This window comes from Malaclemys terrapin, chromosome 4 (assembly GCF_027887155.1).
Source record: "Malaclemys terrapin pileata isolate rMalTer1 chromosome 4, rMalTer1.hap1, whole genome shotgun sequence".
NCBI lineage: Eukaryota > Metazoa > Chordata > Testudines > Emydidae > Malaclemys > Malaclemys terrapin.
In genome coordinates this window covers 47,274,696-47,296,159 of record NC_071508.1, presented here as the reverse complement: position 1 = coordinate 47,296,159, position 21,464 = coordinate 47,274,696, and the positions used below count along the sequence as shown (strand labels likewise).

The window sequence follows — 21,464 nt, the reverse complement described above, 5'->3', positions numbered from 1 at the left end:
GGCACCAGAGAGCACTAGAGCTTACCCAACAGATACCACTAAGGGAAAAATTTCTGGCAACTCTGCACAGGGCGTGCACACACCTACATTGGAATGGACATGTGCAAGCACTCGAAGAATGATTTTTCTTTCTACACATTACAGACAGATGTTTAAGGAGGAGTTTGTCCTGTTCTCTAGTGAGATTAAGTGATCTGTAAGAGATACCCGCCAGTATCCCAACTATTACTAGTTAGAACTTTAATACATAAGTACTCAAGGTACTAGGATTCTGAATCATCTATGACTCTAACAGGTAATGGGTCTGATGTTGAGTGCCATTCTCGTTTTCCCATTCTCTCCTTACAGAACAGGTTGTAATTATCAATTTTAATGTTCTCATTATTAGAGCCATCCCACCAAGTTTCAGTAATACCAAAAATGTCATTTTTTTTTCTCATGAGTATCTTCAATTCTTCTTGTTTATTGTATAGGCACCAAGCATTAGCATATAAACAATTAAAAATCTGTTCCTTACATGCATCTTAGTGCTTGGATATGTTAATATGTGTGATGCCTTGAGGTTGGTTTTCTTATTTGGGTGTTTGTGTCATGATTGCCCCATTATCACTCTCTCCTTCTATGGTTTGTTTAAAGCCCTCCTGACAATCCTAGCGATTCCTATCACGCAGGAGATTGGTACCATAATGCTGATATGGAGGCCATGAGAATCATACAACCCCCTCTCTCCACAGTATCTGCTACAATGTTCCACAAAACTCCTCCACACACACACACATATCCTTGACCCCTATAAATCACCTATTTAGCCAGTTATTCAGTTTGGCAATGCTAAGAGCTGCACAGTCATGCAATCTCCATACCAAATTAGAGCATTATCTGTGGTTTAATTCTCATTTTTAACACCATCAGATCAGCACAAAGTGCTCTGCAAGAGAAATGGAATTCTGCAGTAACCCATAGTCTTTATTCTTAGAAATGTTTGTGTAGTGTGACAGCTGATTTATTTTATAATACCGCACAATGCCTTAAAGCTAATGGTATTAATAAAGCCCTGAGCCAGAGAAATAATTTTATTGTTTTTTCTTTCCTGTATCTGCCAACACTATAAAAGTGCCTTTTCTTCAAACTATCTCCTTGTTAACCCATGCAGTGCCACCTTCTTGGCTGGGGAGGCAGAGGCTTGATTGGGGAGGAATGACTGGGAAGGAGAGAGATCAATAAGCCATGATAGGGGTGTGTGGAGCAGTACACAATAAGCTTAAGTGATGGTTGTGTGTTTACTTTTTAAAAAAGGACGGGGGCGGTGAAGAGTTTGTACACCCTCCCGCATGGCCACTATTTTGAGTAATTGATAGAGAAGGGGGGTTAAAACCCAGGAGGCAGGGAGAGGGTAGACCAACATCTGGCAGCACCCTAATGACACCTGGGCAGCACCCTGATGACACCTGGAACTAACTGGAAGTTGCACCCTCCACTGGTTGGATTTCTGCTGGTGATCCAAGTGCAACCTCTAGTTGTGTCTTGGACAGCTGCTCCTTGGTCTCTGGAGCAGCATCTGTCTCTTGGTCCACTGAGTCAACATCCAGTAATTCATTAACAATCTCCTAGTCTGCATCCTGTTTGCCATCAGTGGAGGTGTACTAAGTGGTGTCTATACAATTCAGTGATTGTTTGGTGGGATCTCTCACAAATACATGGTTCACTCATTGTAGCAGCTACAAGCTCTCCCAGTGGTCCTATTATTGTCCTTCACAGTCTTATAACAAGTGCTGGAGACCTAAAAAAAGAAGGGCTGGAATCCACTTCCAGTGCTATCAGTCATAAGTAACAGAATTGGAAGACATTTCTGGCATGCTGGAATGGTGTTCTGGGGCATTCTGGCATGTCTTGAGGCCTGCTTATAATCCAGTTGGAGTACCTTCCCTTAATGCAGCACTTGCTTGGGTCCTGGTGGTGACCTACTCCATGTGTTTGAATAGCTTCTTGTATATTTGTGCATTGCAGTGGCTAGAATTCAGAGTGGTCTGTACGTGCTCCTCTCCCCAGAGGGCAATTAAGTCCTGGCCCTCAGCATAGGACTATACTGACACATGAGGCATGACTGCTTAATAATCAGGAGTATGACACAAGTATGTGAATTCCATGAACTGGAAATGCAAAGGACAGCACCTGGATGTGCACCAGCACTTAAAAAGAGAGGTGACATCCAGTCAGGATGACCCTGGAACAATAGAGGGCACACAAGTAAGCAGAAAGGCTGATCCAGGTAGCTGGAATACCTCTGTGGGATACCAGTAGGAGGACTTATAAGATCACAACAGTTGCTTGGGATGGGGATGCATTCACACACACTTCTTTGCAGATAAACTCATCCCACAACTCAGCAAACCTGCTTCCAAAGTGGGTTTAATTACGTGAAATAACTCAAGTTAACCTGAAACAAATTTCAAGTGTAGAAAAGCTCAAATCCAGACTTCTCCCTATTGCACCTCGATGCTTTCTTCAATGCAACTGTTGGAATGATCTCCCTCTTCTTGTGCATGAAACTAACTCACTAAAATACTTCCGCAAAGTCTTTCAACAATAAGCATTACAAAATTTATCAACATGACGCTTCTACCACCAACTGCTATATTATTTATGTTTCAACTGTTTAGCCACTACCTGATCTAGACTCAAATCAGAGCTTGGAAGTGATCTTAAGAGGTCATTTAGTCAATCTCCTTGCCCTGACACACTGATTGAGGCAAGATTAAGTATATGGTGACAATGCCTGACAAATTGTTATCTAACCTATTATTTAAAACCTTCAATGATGGGGAGTCTACAACCTCCCTAGGTAACCTGTTCCAGTGCTTAGCTATCCTTATAGTTAGAATGTTTTTCCTCACATCCAACCTGAATTTCCCTTGCTTCAGATTGATCTGATTACTACTTGTCCTATCCTTGGTGGACATGGAGAACAATTAATCTCTATCCTCTTGTAGGTACTGCTGCCCTGTCAGTTATTCCCCATTTTATATTTGTGTACTTAATTTTCCTTGCTAAGTGTAGTACTCTGTACTTATCTTTACTGAATTTCATTTTATTGATTTCATATCAATTTTCCAGTATATCATTATCATTTTGAATTCTAATCCTGTCTTTCAAAGTGCTTGCAACCCCTCCCAGCTTGGCGTCCTCCACAAATTTTAAAAAGGTGTACTCTCCTCCATCATCCAAGTTGTTAATGAAAATATTGAACCGTTCTGGATTCAGGACAGAACCCTGTGGGAACCTACCAGATAAGTCCTTCTAATTTGACAGCAAACCATTGATAACTCTACTCGAGTACTGTTTTTCAACCAACTGTGCACCCATCTTACAGTAATTTCAGCATACCATATTCCCCTAGTTTACTTATAAGAATGTCATGTGAGACTGGGTCAAAAGCCTTACTAAAGTCAGGATATATCATGCATATATCTCAGATGTTTATACAACATTAATACTTAGTCCTGCCATGAGTGCAGGGGACTGGACTAGATGACCCCTCGAGGTCTCTTCCAGTCCTATGATTCTATGATTAAGCACATTGTCAGTACTCAATACAAAATGGTTGCTTTGTCATAATTTTTGTTGTTATATAAAACTGTAAAATATGTTTTTAATTAACTCTTCCCATGTAAGCAATAGCTTCCCTCAGTGGTTATCAAAAAAGAGAAGGCTAACTTTACGCTTCACAGATCAATAAGCGCTATGGCTCTTAAGTTGGTCACACTGTTTTTCATGACCGCCCATCATCTTCACTAGCCACTAAAAGCAGGGACTTGACTGCGTTTTCAAAAGCAGCCTTTAAACACAAATTGCTATAGCCTCCTTTGTAAAGTAAGTCTTCCTTCTCAAATGTGTATTACTCAATACATCTGCTCTCTTTTCAAAATTCTGCTGTAGAATGGTGAAGAGGAGATATACAAGAGAAAATTACTTCCTGGACAATGTGTGTACTTTGCTGTAGTTTTCCTTATCTCCCCATCCAATTTCCAATCCTGGTGCCCATTTAGGATGGAGGACTACAGATTTTTAACTGTAGAAGTTTCTGGGCTAAACTAGAAGCTACTATACTGGTGATTTTATAATCACATTTGTCTGATAGGTTGTTTTGTTTATTTTGTTTATAGTCTTCTTCCTCTTTAGTAAGTGGACACAACATTATCTGCCAGGAATTCTGTTATGTGACAGGGAAATCTTTGACAAACAATTTATCATTAAATAATTTTGTGTATTTTCACTCCTGGACAAAACAAGGAATGCAGATATGTACAAAATTTTGTTAAAGAGAGTTCATTAAATATATCAAACCTTAAAAACATTGATTTAAATCAATTAGCTCTCAGATAACTGAATTTTAAATGTCTGTACAAAGGGGTATTGCTGCAAAAATGGTACTGGAGTTATAGTAAACTCAATTTTGATAACTCTTATATCATGCCTTGTTTTGTGATTTTTATATATTTTACTATTTTGTATTAATTGTCCAATTAATATCTCCATGCAGAATGCACTCTAAAAAGTAATAAAATTACACTAGTGCACCCCCAATCTAATATCCACCAAATAGGCCAGAACTGAACAAAGCAGATTTTATAAATTAACTGAATATCAAATATGTTATTTTTAGTATTTTCCTTCCCTCCCCAATATCAATAGGTGTGTTTTACCCAATGTTGTCACCAGCTTTTTCACCGTGGTAGAATTAATCATCAAAGTCATTAATGATGCTGTTACTGCATGCAGTAATATCTAAAACAGAAAAACAAAGAGAGCATGTCACCACTTCAAATCAGTGTTATCATCAGTAGTATAAAGTAAAATGCAAATTATTTTGAACCGTGAGGTACTCTACATATTTTCCATAAACAATGCCTTTGCTGACATCATCTTCAACAGTGCAACACAACTGTGTATCTTCAAATTGTGGATGTTTTTATTTATTCATAATTTTGCTAAATTTAACCATATGCTCTTCATGGCTGTCAGAATGTCCAAATAAGGAAAATTAAGTTAAAAGTAATTCCTTTTTATAATAATATTTTGAGTATTTAATAATGCTTTTCATTAGTATATCTCAAAGCACTTCATTTGTGAATGTATTTATCCTCACAACACCTCATGAATTAAGGAAGTATTATCATCCCCGTTGCTTTGAGGGACTTGTCCAAAGTTACAGAGGAAGTCTGCGGTGGAGCAGGGAATCAAATCCAGATCTCCCAAGCCCCAGAGTAGTGCCCTAACCACTGGACCATACTACCTTTCTTTTGTACAGTTCTTTTTTTCCCATTCTACCAAGAGGAAGAAAGTATGAAGAGATAACATTATAACCCCACTAGCAGGAAACAAGATTGTAAGATTGGTATATAAAAACACCAGTCCATCCATTTCTTTCTAGTAAGACTATTCAAGAGCAAAAGACAAGGAACAACCAGGTAGGTAAAAAAAAAAAACTCCCTCATCCCCACCCCTCAAAGAAAAACAACAACAAAAAAACCCCCACCCACACTCTCAAGTAGCACCCAGGACCAAGGAGGTGTAGGAGGGGACAAGACTACAACAAAAGGAATTACAAACAAGTAATTTGCCCTTGTTACGCATCCCTCTTCTCCCATCTTACTAAGAGAGAGAAACAGAATGAACATATGATAGATGTAGTGAGCAGACCATCAGAGATTACCTTAAAATGTTACTTCTAGCTTACTTTACATGGTACATGTAAGCACATTTTGACCAACCGAAATGTTCTCTGAGGAGGAGAAATCTGGTAGTGACATATTGCAATCTGTAGATAGCCAAATAGCAACTATGCAGATGCCTTTAACCCTCCAAGGTATAGAAGAGTGGCACTACATTAACTCGAGGATCAAGGATTTAGCATGTCCTAACCAGTATCTTGGTAGCTGCTTTTTCTCATTGTCACCCTTGAAACAACAAAAAAACTTTTACCTCATTAAAACTGAATACAGGAGAGAGAAAACTTCAAAGCCCTTTTCACACACAAGGAATATTTTTTTGCTGAGGGAAGTCAAAGTCCAGGTACAAAGTGAAGCGAATAATAGTTTGATTCATGTGGAACTCAGGATTCACTCCAGACATAAACTTGTCAGGATCCGAAAAGTGACCATGACCCATTGAAATCCTGGGTGAAATCCTGACCCACTAAGTCCACATGTCTCCATGGTGGTCATTCCTATCTTGAAAGAACTGAAGAGATGGACAGATAACTAGGAAGCGGTGTTCCTTAACCCTCAGAATGGAAATTAATGTCTTGACAAATGCCACCTTTAGAGAAAGCAATTCAATTTTTTATTTTCCCAATGTATTAGAAGAGAGCCCATTAAGCTTGTAAAACAAAGGACACATCCCATTGAAGGTGCATTGGTCAGTGCAAGTGCCCTTTTAAATTTGAAGAGGAGAACAAATATTTCAAATAGATCTGAGAACGTATTTCTTTCCTGGTGATAGGTCCACGGGTATCAAATACATCTGAAGCATGGATTTGTAGGGTGTTAACTTTCCTGGAAAACTTCTAGCAAGAAATTCAAAATGATCTGAAGTAACATTTCATGTAAGCTGCACATAGGAGTGGATGCAGCACACAATCACAAAACCAGTAAAACAAAACTCCATAAACATTATTAGAAATGGAGTCAGGAGATTGGATTGATAGCTGTCCAACCCCAGTTTGCACAGTTTGTTAGGCAAATCAATCAACCCTGGTGCCACAGTGAGAGGATACAATATAGGTACTGTCCCCTATGGCACCAAGACTGGTCGGAGTCCTGATCAGTGGGATGTGGTGTGTTGATTTCAGTCTGCGAGGGTCTGATGGTTCTGCCTAGATTTACATATTGGCAAGATGGCAGATATGCGGGATACGGCACTGAGGTGGGAACTTCTTTGGCTCCCTTTAACTCTGGTGATTCTCAGCCTCCCCAATCCTGGAGGGATAGCCCCTGCAAACTGACCTGGTGTGCTTCAGTCATGGCTTTAATTTCAGAGATATCCTCTGACATTTTCCTAAGCAGAATCTGCTCTTCAGATATTTGCTTTAGCATTTTATAGACTTGATCAAGGGTCCAGGCAGAGGGACCTCCTCTGCAAGTGGTGTCATGCTGCCCTGCATAGGGCTGTCAGAGAGCCTCTGCTTCCTTGTAGTTTGGGGTGGAGGGTGGTGGGAGAGTAAGGGGAGGAAAGGGTGTTCCAAAAACAGATCCGTCTGCTACTAAGATGTTAAAGAGCAGGATGAACCATGAGACAAAAACTGTGGCCTTAGAATAATAGCAGATGTCAGTGAATTTTAGTGGAGCTGAGCAGGAGCACCAGATCTAGACAGCCATTTTCCCTGCTGGCTCCTAAATGTCCTCATCTCTGGGCTCTTAAGAAAGCCTCTCAGACATATGTAAACCATTGCCCATTGCCTAAAATCATATTTAGCCAACAAGGCATGATAATTGGCCTACAAAACTGCAAGAAAGCAGATAAATAAACTTTCCTTCCCAAAAGCTCCATCTTCTTAGGTCTTTTATCTCTTGGGGAACACCTAGAAAGCCCAGGCAACTTCAATTTTTCATGAGCCATTTTTAAAAACAGCAATCCAGGTACCAGATGTATAAAAAAGTACTCAAACGCCTTCGGAGGAACTTGGTACCCAAGATCTGCCCTCTAAGATACGGCCAAGACAAGGCAGTAAGAGTCCACCACAAGTTTTTAGCAAGTTCAAGGATGTCTTTGTTAATAGGCATAGCTAATTGATCCTGGGATATCAGGTGCACAAAAAATCAAACAATTAATGATCTCTCTACTAGACAATTCCAAAGGAATGTCTAGTAGGTCCACCATCCTTTTAAGGAGGTCCTGAAGTAATCTACAGTTAACATATTTGATGGTGTCACAGCCTCATCAGGTGATACTGAGGATATGGATAAAGGGGTAGGTTGGGCCTCATATTCCTGCACAAGGCCTTGCTGCTCATTCTGAGATTCCTGGTGATGCAGGTTCTTAAGAGTTCCTGACAGGATAACTGAGTGTCTCCAGCAGGATTCTTAGAAAGCAACGATTTCCCCCTGCAACTTGATTCAGCTAAGGAGCCGATGGGAAAAGGTGAAGGTCAAATGGCCACATTTGTGCCCCATAAGATAAGGCATATGGTGCCATAAAAGGATGGGATCCATGGAACAAGACCTCTGTAAAGCATGAAATCTGAAGTGAGAAGAATTTCCATTGAGGTTGCCTAGATGAAGGCAAAAACATCCTTGGAGAAGGACTCCTACTACCATACAGAGCTGAGGATACAGGTAAATAAAATTCCTCTAAAGGAAGAGCAGATCCCTGAAGTACAGAAACAGAGAGAGTTTCAGATCTTACATGAGAGTAAGCAATGATACCATCAATGCTGGAGGCAGAGATTTTCATTTTTGATATCTTAAATTCTGGTACCACCACAGTTCTAAATACAAGACAATAGAGAAACATCTAACAATGGAGGCTCCAGTTCCAGAATCATCAAAAGTTTCACAGGAGGGAAAATAGGACAAAATTTTCAAAGTGAATACCTAAAGTCAGGCTCCTAACTCCAGAGATAACTAAATAACTGGCCTGATTTTCAGAGTGCCTAAATATGGATTTAGGATCCAACTTCAAGAATGCTTTTTTTTTTTTTTTTTAAATCTTAGCCATAAGCATTTGTAACAAACACAGTTCCAGATAACAGTATCCCTAGCAGAAAATGGATTAGTTCACAAAGGCTCACATGATGCACCTGAGTCCACATAAAGTTCTAAGAGGGACAGCTAACTGTAGTAAAAATATTTCTGTGCTAATCACATAGGTATAGTGAAAGTATTGATGAAACAATATTGACCCATTGTATAGTATGTGAAAATTCGGATTATATATAAACATTTAAACAAACTAAACTGCAATGCATTTTTAAATACAAAAAGTAGCATCTACAAGCATATTTCTATTATGAATCAAAATTAGTCAGACCAGATTTTCAAAGTTAGCCACTCATAATTGCATGAATAGATTTGAATGTGCTAATTTTATGTACCTAAATAATCTGTGTGTACTTGTGCTGGTTATTTTATGCAAGGGTTACTCATATGCAAATATATTTGGCTGACTTACTTTGAAAAATCTGGTTTTGAATGTTATTATAGTTCTTTTATCACTTATTCCAACAAAATGTATCTAGTACAAGTTATGAACAAGTTTTGGGGGAAAAATGTAGATAGCCCTTTAAAAAAATTTTTTACCGTGTTCTTCATTGCTGCTATACCCAGATCTTTTGACTGGCTAATCCCAAGAGCCATATTCAAAGTAAAAATACCCCTCATTCCACTCCAGACAATGACAGCTCCCCAGCGCCAGTTAAATCCATAACCAAGGTGGCTCAGAAGAGGGCTCAAGAACAAAACAACTAGACCTCTGTGTAAATAAAAGAATAAGATAATGAGTAAAAATATCAATGCTCAGAGATAGAGACATAGAGCTGGGTGTCATCAGCATACTGAAAGCATTGCAGTCCAAACCTTTATACAAACCCTCCAACAATCCCATGCACATGTTGAACAGGAGGGAAGACAAAATGGAACACTAGAGAATTTCAAATAGTCCTTAGTGGGAGGAGCTATGATCCCACACCATCCAATGGGAACATTAAGCCGGGAAAGAAGAGCCACCCAAAAGCAACAGCATCCACTTTTGATGCAGCGTGCAAGTGAATCAATATTACCGCACGAACTATGGTATTGAAGGTAGCTGATGTAAGCAGAGTCAGAATGAGCTCTACCCTGACATCTGGTGGTGAGCTGTGAAAAAGGACTTCAGAGGCTGATCTCGTTTGCATGGGCACACCCACCCTGCCTAGCATGAAGGGACTGCTTGCCCAAATGGTCACTTTGGCTGCTGTGGGATCCCCAGTCTCTTTGTTATTGGGGCAGGAGTAATAAAGGGTTATTATCCTGGTTATGTGAATCAAGGACAGTAGAACTGTACTTGGCATTTTATGCTGGAGGGACTCGCCCTTAACTAAGTAGCACTTGCTAGGCAAGGGATATGGGTTCCAAAACCCAGTGAATTGAGATAGGTGGGGAGCAGGTATTTGTACCTGGGAGTATGGGCCCCAAACACCACTTTGACCTCTCCTCTCTCCCCATGTAATAACAGAGCTAATTTTGACTCCATTAGGAGTCTTGTTACATGCTGCAGAGCTGAGATCACTAATACCTAGGTCTAAGCATTAGAGCTACTTTGGGCTAGTGATGCACCAGCACTGATGCTCCCCTACTACCAGCTAAAATCACTGAGAGCTGAAGTCACTAATTGCTGAGATCACTGAGAGCTGTGTTAAGTAAGGGGGAGGGCCTGAAGGCAAGTTGGTGAGCGGCTAGCAGGACGGCTAGCGGAGAGGTGCAGCTGGCAGTGAAGACTGCAGCAGAACCCCATGGAGAGGCCAGGCAATTGGCCATCAACCTGAGCAGTAAAGCATGTAAGATTCCCTCCATACTTCCCCCGACTTCCACCCAGGCTGGGAGGTAAACTCTGCAGATGAACTTCTGAACTCTGGGGGCTGCACTGACCAAGTACAGAAACTGTGGGAGGGGTAACTTTTGAGTTGCTGGACTTAAGACCCTGACGGGGAAAGGACACTGCCAAACTTACTTGGAGGTGGGTCTTTTGCTCATGGTTTGTGTTATGAATCCTGTTTGTGGTGTTTCCCCAACATAATGCTGCATTGTTTCCCTCCTTTATTAAAAGGCTTTTGTTACACTCAGACTCTGTGCTTGAGAGAGGGGAGTGGTATGTAATTGTCCCAGGTCACTGGGTGGGGGCTCGAGCCGATTTTGCATGGTGTTATTGAAACTGAACCCCTAGATATTGAACCCGGCCCTTGTTGCTGCCAACTCTGATGGGCAGAAGGGTTACACTGATAGATCTAATAATATTAGCATAGATACTTGATCTTCATTCACCACCAGGAGATCAAAATCAACCAGTGACAATAGTGCATTTTCTGTCCCATATCTAGGTCTGTACCTAGACTGCCAAGAGTCAAGTAGATCCAAGGCATTTAAGTACTATGAGACTGGTCTTACTGCAAACTTCTCTATAAATTTGATTGAGAATCGAATTTGGATACCGGCTGATAGTCAGCCAGATTATCAATGGTTTTTGTTGTACTATTGGTGGGTTTTTTTGTTTTTTTGTTTGACCAAAAAGTCCTACAGCAGCTACCTTCAGAGAAGCTGGCATCGTGTCCTTGTTCTAAGGGAAATGCTGCCTTTCTCTGCTAAAATGGACCCTTCATGGGCCAAGAACTACTCAGAGCCAAAGACATGATTTTGGAACAAAGTGCTCCCAAAATTGCTAGTTCCTCACAAGTCACAGACTAAACTCAGAGAAGATATAGCATTTGTCCCCTTCAGATTCCTTTCTGCAGCCATAGAAGCAGACAGTTCATTCCCAATCCATATGATTTTATCCACAAAAACTGATATTTTGTCCCAACAGACTCAACCACAGAATGATGGCAGCATGAATTACTTAAGCTGTCTAGCACACAATTTTACCATTCAAAATTTTGTAGAACTTCCTCTTTGCCTCTTATACAACCAGGCCATGAGAGTTCAAATATTCTCTATAAGGCAACTGATCAGACTCAGCCCATGATTTAGCAAAGGAATCCTGTTAACAAGGTTACCCTGCAAGCCCACAAAATGCTAAGCATTAATGTAATTCCAGCAATTACTGTTAGAAGCTGAACTCATTGCTGTTAGTGTTAAATAACATCTAAAATAAACATAAAATTGTATTTCTGAAAGCACCCCAACATGCCAGTGCCTGCATAAACAAAGAAAATGCAATGCAGTTTAAAACATCATAAAACAGATAACTCAATATTTTTAAAGCAATATGTGCAATCATGATTTTAAAAAGGCAGGGGGATGGGGCAGAGGGTTGTCCTACATAGGGGCAAACAGTAGTCCTTACCTTATAAGATTCAATGCAAGATAGAATGTTAAGATATAAAACAAATCATGAATAGTCACATGTGGAATGGCTTTTACAGCTATCACAATTCCAGTTATAATGAATATCATAACATGAGCCAAAAATGTCAGCATTGACCAGAACCTATGTTAAAGAAAAGCACAGAGATAGATTATAAAAAACACAGCACTAGTCTTCATTTCAGAATAAACGTTAATGTAATCCTCATATTGGTTGATTATTCCCAGACTACTGTAGTTGGAAGCTATTATCTGCTATTGCCTGCTATTATCAGGAACATATTGTTACAGTATATCACCAAGGGTCAAGAATTTAACAAGATGCAAAGAGGGATTGGCAGCCACACCCCTATGTTCACCCCTTTCATAGGAATATGATAAATTTTGTACCAAGTATGCCTTGTGAAGTATCATATGAAAAGTTACAATCTGCTGAACATTATTGTCTGAGTAAAACATGTATATCAGCATTGTATATTAATTTATAAATTCTACTATATGATTGTTACTGTAATATGCTATAATTCTGGATAATACCCATAAAACCAGTTTTTCAGAAACAAAGACACACTGGCCCCAGCCAGGTGTTAAAGCAGCCATTCACCAGCAGGCGGGAAGGTGTAAACAAGAAATTTCCTTTTCATCACAGGGATGGTTCATACCTCACGTCGGCAACAGATTGCATGTTGCCTGCATCGCAGCTTGGGGTAATCCTCAAAGAGGGGAGAGTGGTATAAAAATGTGAGACAATGCCCTCCACTTCACCTTTTCTCCTCCCATCCCTTTGCTGATAACATAAATGAATACCTGGAGGACACTGAACTAAGGGGGAGGCATCCAAGGCTGCAAAGAGACCCAGCCTATGAAATTTACTACAGCTTATGGTCAGAAAAACCTTTTGCTTTTAAGCTTTTAAGTTCACTTAACCTGTTAAGTTGGGTATTAGTTTGCCTTTTTTTTTTCTTTTCTTTTCTATCCTGACTTTTATGCACAATAAATTTATCTTCTTGTTTTATCTAAACCTGTGTGTTTGGATTTAAGTGTTTGAGAACCATCATTTGGGATATCAAGATTTGTCCATATCATTTTCCTTAGATGAAATGACAGACTTTCTATGAGCTTGTATTGTTCAGGAGAGTACTGAAAGTACAAAATGCACACTTCTGGGGGAAAGTCTGGGAGTGGGAATCTGCAGTTGTTCTTCTGCAGTGCAATTCACGAGTGGCTAGCTAGTAGCACTCAATGCTGTGTAGCTGGGAGCAAGTTACACTCTGAAGGCTGTGTGTTAATGGGCCAAGAGTAGCTGTTCACTAGTAAAGCAGTGTAAAAAGCGCCTCAGATTGGAGAACTGAGGAGACACAGCTATTCCAGATTGTACCCTGGGGAATGTCAAACTCATTTATATGGAATACAATAATATCCAGATTTGTTATAGTAAATCTTTCAAAAACTTTTTTCTTTAATAATATAAAACCTCATACTTCATTATTTAAGCCAACTTCTAACTATTGGAGGTTAAGAGAGGACTTCTTCATGAGAGCAGATTATCACACATCTGCCTATTCTGGGGAATTTTGTACTTTCCTTACAGGCATCGGGAGCTTGCCACTATAAGAGAATGTGTTTTTAAGTATGGGAAGTTTGAAGAGTGTGCAGCATTGTGTTGTTAGGACCATTCTGGACAAAAAAAGATCTGACATTGAAAGCTAAATTTCTCAAAATATCCATTTTAAAATTAATTTTAAACACACAATTAATTTGTAAATTTTCAGAAAATTGCTAACTAGTGTAAGTCTTGAAAGGATACACTGTCTTCTTCATACATAATAAGGAGGCTGTATAGCTGCTTTAAACACAAAACACAACCTTAACTATGGAGTCAAATACAAATGGAAGTGATATGCATGAGACATATTATTCAGCCATGTGATAAACATACTCCTTTAACCATCTCACCTATGCTTTATCCACTAATACATCTCTTTGGGATTTAATGTTTCATTCCAAATCTGTGAGCGGCTTTAAACAGCCACCATATTTTATTCACACCATCCTACCACAAAAACGTTTCTCTCTCTTCCCCAAATGTGACCTCTTAGACTCAAAACTATCTTAAGCCCCAAGACTGACAAACTGACTCCTGAACCACTCAGAATTTTCAAGTCCTTTATATGGCATAGTGCAGTGGTTCTCAACCTTTCCAGCCTACTGTACCCCTTTCAGAAGTCTGATATGTCTTGTGTATCCCACGTTTCACTTCACTGAAAAACTACTTGCTTACAAAATCAGACCTAAAAATACAAGTGTCACAGCACACTATTACTGAAAAATTGCTTACTTTCTCATGTTGTCCGTATGAAATTTTAGTTTGTACTGACTTCACTAGTGCTTTTTTATGTAGCCTGTTGTAAAATTAAGCAAATATCTAGATGAGTTGATGTACCCCTTGGAAGATCTCTGAGTTGATTACCACTGGCCTAGTGGATAGGGGGAAGCTGTAGTTGTGATTTTAGTAAGGCTTCTGACACACGCACACATGACATTCTCTTAAGCCAATTTCAGAAATGTGGTCTAGATGAAATTACTACAGGTGGGTGCATAACTGGTTGAAAGACCACACTCAAAGAGTAGTTATCAATGGTTTCCCGTCAAACCAGGAGGATGTATTTAGTGGGGTCCCACAGGGATCTGTCCTGGGTCCAGCACTATTCAATATTTTCATTAATGACGTGGATAATGGAGAGCATACTTATAAAATTTGTCGATGACATCAAGCTCAGAGGGGCTGCAAACATTTTGGAAGACAGGATTAGAATTCAAACTTGACAAATTGGAGAACTGGTTTTAAATCAACAAGATGAAATTCAGAGATAAGAGCAAATTTCTACACTTAGGAAGGAGAAATCAAATGCACAACTACAAAATGGGATGGGAAGAGGCAGGGTGGGAGTGGGAGCCTGGGGGAAGAGGGTGGGGCTGGGGGCAGAGCGGGGGTTAAGCACCCCCGGGGCCCGGAAGAAGCTGGCGCCCGTGAACACTGTGACATCAGAGACAAATCAGCCACTCCTCACTCCCTCCCCTCCAGTTAATTTACATATTTGGGGAGAATCACTATTGCCTTGGATGTCATAGCAATTGATGCCTTTGATAACTCATTTAACTGATACTGTCAGATAGCATGATTACAAAGAAGAATCACAGGAGTAAACGTAATGAAAGTATGATAGATATTGCAACTGCTTGCAATCTCGTTGGGGACCATATTGTTTAAGTGCATGAATGGTGTATGAATGTTGGGGCGGGGCGGGGCGGGTGGGGGAGAGGGAAGAAAAGGGATTCCACAGTTCCGCCAGGAGCTAAGAACAGTGGGGGGTGATTCAGATTAATACTCAGGTTGTAAACCCCCACAAAGAGGTACCAGCCCCTGGGGATGCTTGCATATATGGGATTTTTCCAGAGACCAACCGACAAAGAAAGGGCTTTTGGTCATAAAAAGGGTGCATTTAAGCCTGCTCAGGGCCTTCTTTCTCATCGAGCAAACAGAGGGGACCTCCTGTACAAGGTCCCACACACAGAAAGGTTGGAAAGACTTTGGCCTACAAGGCCCCCATAAGATTGATGGGTGACCTCTGGTAAGCTTTTGCATGCCTGTAGGTTCTTTTGTGGTTTTTATATTTTCTTCTCTGTAATGAACATAAGAACATAATAGTGGCCATATTGGGTCAGACCAAAGGTCCATCTAGCCCAGCATCCTGTCTTCCAACAGTGGCCAATGCCAGGTGCCTCAGGGGGAATGAACACAACAGGTAATCATTAAGTGATCCATACTTTAGTGTAAATGTTGCTGAGGCCTTTGAGAAAACGCTTGGTGATTGGATGCACAAAAATGGATAAGTCGTCCACCTTGTGGTGGAATGCTGTGATAGCTGAGAGGTACACCCTGCCTGAGCTCATGGAGAGGCCCAATTTCTTAAGTTACAGCAAGTAGTCCAGTATCAGAGGTAACAAGGAAGAGATTGCTGTGATCGGTTTATTTTGGCACCAGGTATTGTATCGTCTCTATTTGTATAGCTATATGTGACGGGTGGTTGTTCTACGACTATTTAATAAAATGTTTTGTACTTCCTCTGAGCATGTCATTTCTGGTCCTCAGAGCCGTGGAATAACCATGCCTTAAGACAGAGTCTTTCTAAGTCTGGGTGAAGGATATGGCCTGCGTCCTGAGAAAGGAGACGAGGTAGAAGAGGAAGAGTGCATGGTTGGCACACCACCATTCTGAGACGGTAAGGGAACCACATTTGTCGAGGCCACATGGGGGCTATCAGGATGACTTTGGACTTGTCCAATCTGATCTTGTGATTCTGAAAGATGTGGGGGTCTCGGGCCCTCAACCAAAGTCTCAAAATTGCTGCCTTGAGGTTGGTTGTTGAGACGTAGCAGGCTGAGGTGGAAGCTATCTCCTCCTCGTGGATCTCTGTTTCTGCCCTTGTTGTTCATATTGTCTGTGTGGTTGCATGTAGTGAATGGACCGGAAACTCTGTGAGGCATAATATCTGCCCTGCCTTTTCTTGATCTTAGGTGTATAAATGCCCAGGGACTTCCACGTTGCCCTTGAGTCCTTGAGTGTGTGGAGGGATTCATCTGTTTTGGCTGCAAAGAGTTTAGGCCCTTCGAATGGAAGATCTTCAACTGTCGATTGCACCTCTCAGGGGAACCCAGAGAGATGCAACGAAGATGCCCTTCTCATCACTACCACAGTGGTTGTAGTGTCTGCCTTGCCGCTGTGTCTGCGGAGTCCAGGGCATCCTGCAATGCTGTCCGGGCTATAAGGTGTCCTTCCAAGATAATGGACATGAACTCCTCTCTTTTCTCCTCAGGAATAAAAAAAATCAATAAAGTCTGATAGCTTTGAATAATTAGTATGGTCATGTTTGGCAACTAATGCCTCGAAATTGGTGATCCTAACGTGTAGAGTCGCCAAGAAATAGGCCTTACAGCCAAAGAGGTCAAGCCTCTTCCAATCTCTATTATAAGGCGTGTTTTTGCGGTGTTGTTGTCTGCCCCATTCATTAACTGCATCCACCACCAAGGAATTCGGTGTGGGGTGCGAGAAGAGGAACCCCATTCCCTTTGCCAGCACATAATATTTTTTGTCAGACCTCTTGCACATGGGTGGGATTGTTGCTAAGGTCTGCCAAATTGACTTAACTGATTCCATAATCGGGTCATTTATGGGTAGAGCGATTCTGGAACATGTTGATGTCTGTAAGCTGTCTAGGAGTTTATGTTGCGCTTCCTGGACTTCTTCCAGTAAAACGTCCAATGAGCTCGCAACTCTCGTCAAGGTCTTGAAATTGTTTGCAATCATCTCCCGTATTGGAAGGTGGGGCATGATAGTGTCGTGGGGGGAAGATGATGAAAAGTGGGCTGCTTGTGCCATCTCCTGCTCAGAGAGCTCATCCTCCTCTTCAGCCACTTTTTCTGGAAGCTCAGATGTTCCCAGTACCAAAGGTGAGGGTGAATGACATGCGTTCAACCTGGGTGGGCTGGGAGATTTGTGGTATTGTGGGGGGTATGCTGCCCATCAGCTCCAATAAGTCCATTGTAGTGGAAAAGGCATCAGTGGTATCTATGGGTGCCCATACCAGTGTCAATCTTTGGGTTCAGTATAATATCCCCTTTGTGGCAGTTGATCTGGGCTGGTAGGCATGCAGATGGGAGAAGAATGGTGTGAAGATTATATTTCCCCTTTGTCCTCATCCTCATCACTCGAGAACAGGGGAGCAGATCGAGGTAGAGTGGTGAGGTGGCCCAGTACCAAACATGCCTGAGTGACATCGGTGCTGAGAATAGGAGATTCTGGCATCGAGGTGATCATTAGGTCCTTCTGGTGCAGTGACTTTGAAGGTGTAGCAGTCAGTACCGACTGTTGCAGCATGATTGACAGTGTTGATGCATGCACCGATTGCATTATACCAACAGAAGGTTGTGCCATGGTCTGCAGCGGTGCCGAGCCGCTCAGCATCAGGTGTCTAATCAGCTCCGTCGGTGCCAAAGCATAGGGTTTTGGTCTTCCCTTACTGCCCATGTCAGAACAAGCCTGCTTGGAGTCTTTTGCTCTTTTGGTACCCACGGTACCAGAGGGTCCCACTACTTCAGCCATGGAGAAGGCCAGTGCACTTGGTACCAATCGGGTCTGCTAGTTTGGGGAACACCATTTTTTGGCAGATTCCCGAGCCGGGGAAGTTCTGGCCCACTTTTTGCCACCTTCTTAGTGGGATGATCTTTAGTCTGAGCCATGGAGGAAGGATCGCTGTTAGGTGGGGTCTGTGCTTCAGGCTCAGTTGCTGGCTGGAGAGACTTCTCCGTGAGGCGGACTTGAAAATTGTAGGTCTCTCGCTTTCCTGATCCAGGTTTTTAGGTTGTGGCACTGTGAGCATTTTTGAGGTATGTGTGTCTCGCCGAGGCAGTGAACACACTGCGAGTGCCTGTCAGACACAGGTACTGAAAGTCTGCAGGTGAGTCAGCGTTTAAAACCCAGGGAACCGGGGATGCCACTCAGAGGAGTGTTTCCCCCCATAAGGGGAAAAACTAATACAGGTCTGTCTCATCTTATACTGGGGTTACGTTCCGCAGTCAGCGCGTAAAGTGAAAACCAAGTATAGTCAAAATTACATTGAGTTCAATGGCGGGCGGAATCGCCCACACTAGAGGTACAGTATTAAAATTGTTATTTTTCTCTTTTTTTGTTTTTTGTTTTGTTTTTACCAACCGTGTAAAGCTGAAATCGCACATGTTAAATGTGCGTAAGATGCGACAGACCTTTAGTCTACTCTAACAGTTAACAATGGAAACCTAAACTTCTGGTCTGAAGAAAAAACAATTTTTTTGAGAGAGAAAATAAATTTAATGGGGAAGAAGAGGAGAAAATAATTAACTATAAAGAGCAAGAATTAAATCTAACTAGTGAAAACTATGGTAATAAGACTAGGCACAGAGGTGCTGCTAGATGCTCCGACTCAAGCCAAAGGCAGTAGAAAAGGAACTGAGAGGGAGTTGGTCGCACAGCGCCAGATAACCACCTGAGGTGGCGCGAGACGGGGACCGTGCATGTGCGACCCAAACAGGCACTGCTACTATAAATCTCCGATTACATGCACAGGGGCACATGAACACCTAAAGTGAAGCATCCCTAGGGACACTCCTCGAAGAAGAACCTCGAGGTACGCTCCTTCCACAAAGCCAGAAGGGATTAAGGCAACTTTTCTCTGTGTTTTAACCAGAACACTACTTTGTTTGTTTTTTAATTATGAATGAACCACCCCACTAGAAGAGCATCTAAATCAGGGACCATTTGTATGGTCCACTATTGATCAGATTAGTCTGCCTATAAACACAGTTCCCTCTCCTGACACATAAATAGCAACAAGGAATATCTTGAAGGACATAAAACAGTTAATTTAAAATGGAAGTAAATACTCACCTAAGGTTAAATTCATGAACCCCTGGACTAAAGTTTTCAGAATGTAAAAGAATTCCCAAAACAGTGAGAGAGATAACACCAGACATTCCAATCCATTCAGCTAAAGAGAAGAAAAACAAGTACATTAAAACCCATTTAATTTACTGTAGGTGACACACTATATTTTAATTCATGATTAGACATGCCTACTTAAAATAAATACTTTAAGTTTGCTTTTGGGGGAACTTTTTAAATGTGTTATTTGTACTATCGTTGGAGAAAAATATTAAAATAAGTTTTGGCAATATAATTAAAAAGAGAAACATCATTCCTTTAAATTCTTCCTTTTCTTGTTTTTGGTTCCTATGCTGGTAGGTTCCTAAATCAAGTATTTCTCTTGCGTTTTTTTTAACTATGCTAAAACTACCCAGGATAGTTTGTTTGGTTTCTTGCTTCAGCACCAGCCTTAAAAGTGATATCATCATAGGTCTGGAAATAAATAATATATATTTAGTTGAAATGACTGAGCTATTAAGGGACATATTACATTTTGATTTCCCACTAATATAACAAAATTTTCTCTCCCCCACCCACTCTAATTTTTCAGCAGCAGAGTACTGATTTGAAAAGAAGAAAATAAACTGTAACTCTATAACCAGTATTGTCAAAAAATGTATGTAATCTTTTTCATTTAAATTTTTAGGCAACCCTAACACTCAAATCAGTCAAGCTATGCTCAGATCAAGACAGAGCACATCTGACCCTCTGGGAACTTTCCCTCTCTTATAGGAAGTTACATGGCTGCCTACCAGTGGCATTATCCACATACTTATTGAAATCCAGGAGGACAATAATTTCCAAGGACTTCAGCAGAAGTATTGACGACAGTTCAGAGAACTCAGAGGTAAAATCCCACAAATAACTCTTGTGGTCTATACACTAGAAGAAATAAAAATGTTGGTCCTGCTGCAGACTCACAAGAGACAGCTACACACTTGAATAAACAGAGATTGGCCACTTTTTGTATTTTAATCAGGCTAAAAAAAGTAAACCTTTCACCAATTCCTCCTGTCTGAGGGCTTATCTTCAGTGCAGTGTTAGTTCAAGATATATTGCTCCTGACCTGACTTGCTTGCACACACACAAAAATCTCTAGCTCAAGTTAAGTGGTGCTTTAAACTCATGCTAGGTGATCTGTCAAGGAGTGGGAGGTGAAGCTTGAGTGCTGATGAAGCTTCAGCTAATAATGCAGCAGGGACTCAGCTTCTGTGCTGCTAATCCAGTCTGTGCTATTCAAGTGTTGTTTTTTAGCATGACTGCTCTCATTAAGCTAGGATAACTAAAGAACACGAATTCTGTTTCATGAAAAATTTCAGCATTTGGTTTGTTCTGCCTTCAGACAAAACAGAGACCTTACAAAAAAAATTCACAAAGAGAGAGAGAGAACCCCCTAGAACAGCTAATAGCCCAGTAGTTAGGGCATTGAGCAGGGAAATAGGAAACCCAGGTTCAATTCTCTCCTCTGCCTGATTTAGAGCAGGGACATGAACCCTGCCACTACCACCTTCTAGGTAAGACTATTGACTGTGTGTGTTCTCTCGCTCGCTCTCTTCCCAATGCCAAGCCCCTCCTTCCCCAACTAGAAATTCCAACCTGGACCTCAGAAACCTTCCTGGTGAAAATATAATCTAAACTGATGTGTTTCTGCAACATATTTTGGTTTTGATGAATCAGCACTTTCCAATGAAAAAACTTTTAGTTGAAAAGTCCTGACCAGCTCTAGTTCACTCAAGGATAGATAACTCGAGTTAACACTGTAGTAAAGACAAAACCTGAGACTCATAGATTACCATATAGCTGCCAGAATCTGCCATAACAAAAATGGGTCTACAACTTTGTTCAAACGGGTTTTAGCAATACATACCAAATCCAGAGAACATTTCATATCA

General features: G+C 41.0%; 1 protein-coding gene across 1 annotated transcript in view; it reads right to left on the bottom strand.

The window, feature by feature from the left end:
* Nucleotides 1-21,464, bottom strand: part of LOC128836127 (sodium/hydrogen exchanger 10-like) — a 239,766-nt gene that overhangs the window by 150,910 nt on the left and 67,392 nt on the right. Inside the window, exons 7-10 of the mRNA XM_054026143.1 lie at nt 19,537-19,636; nt 12,034-12,177; nt 9,297-9,468; nt 4,704-4,785 (exon numbers count right to left, since the gene is read on the bottom strand). Coding sequence (XP_053882118.1) covers nt 4,704-4,785; nt 9,297-9,468; nt 12,034-12,177; nt 19,537-19,636 — 498 coding nt within the window. The remainder of the gene's footprint in view (nt 1-4,703; nt 4,786-9,296; nt 9,469-12,033; nt 12,178-19,536; nt 19,637-21,464) is intronic.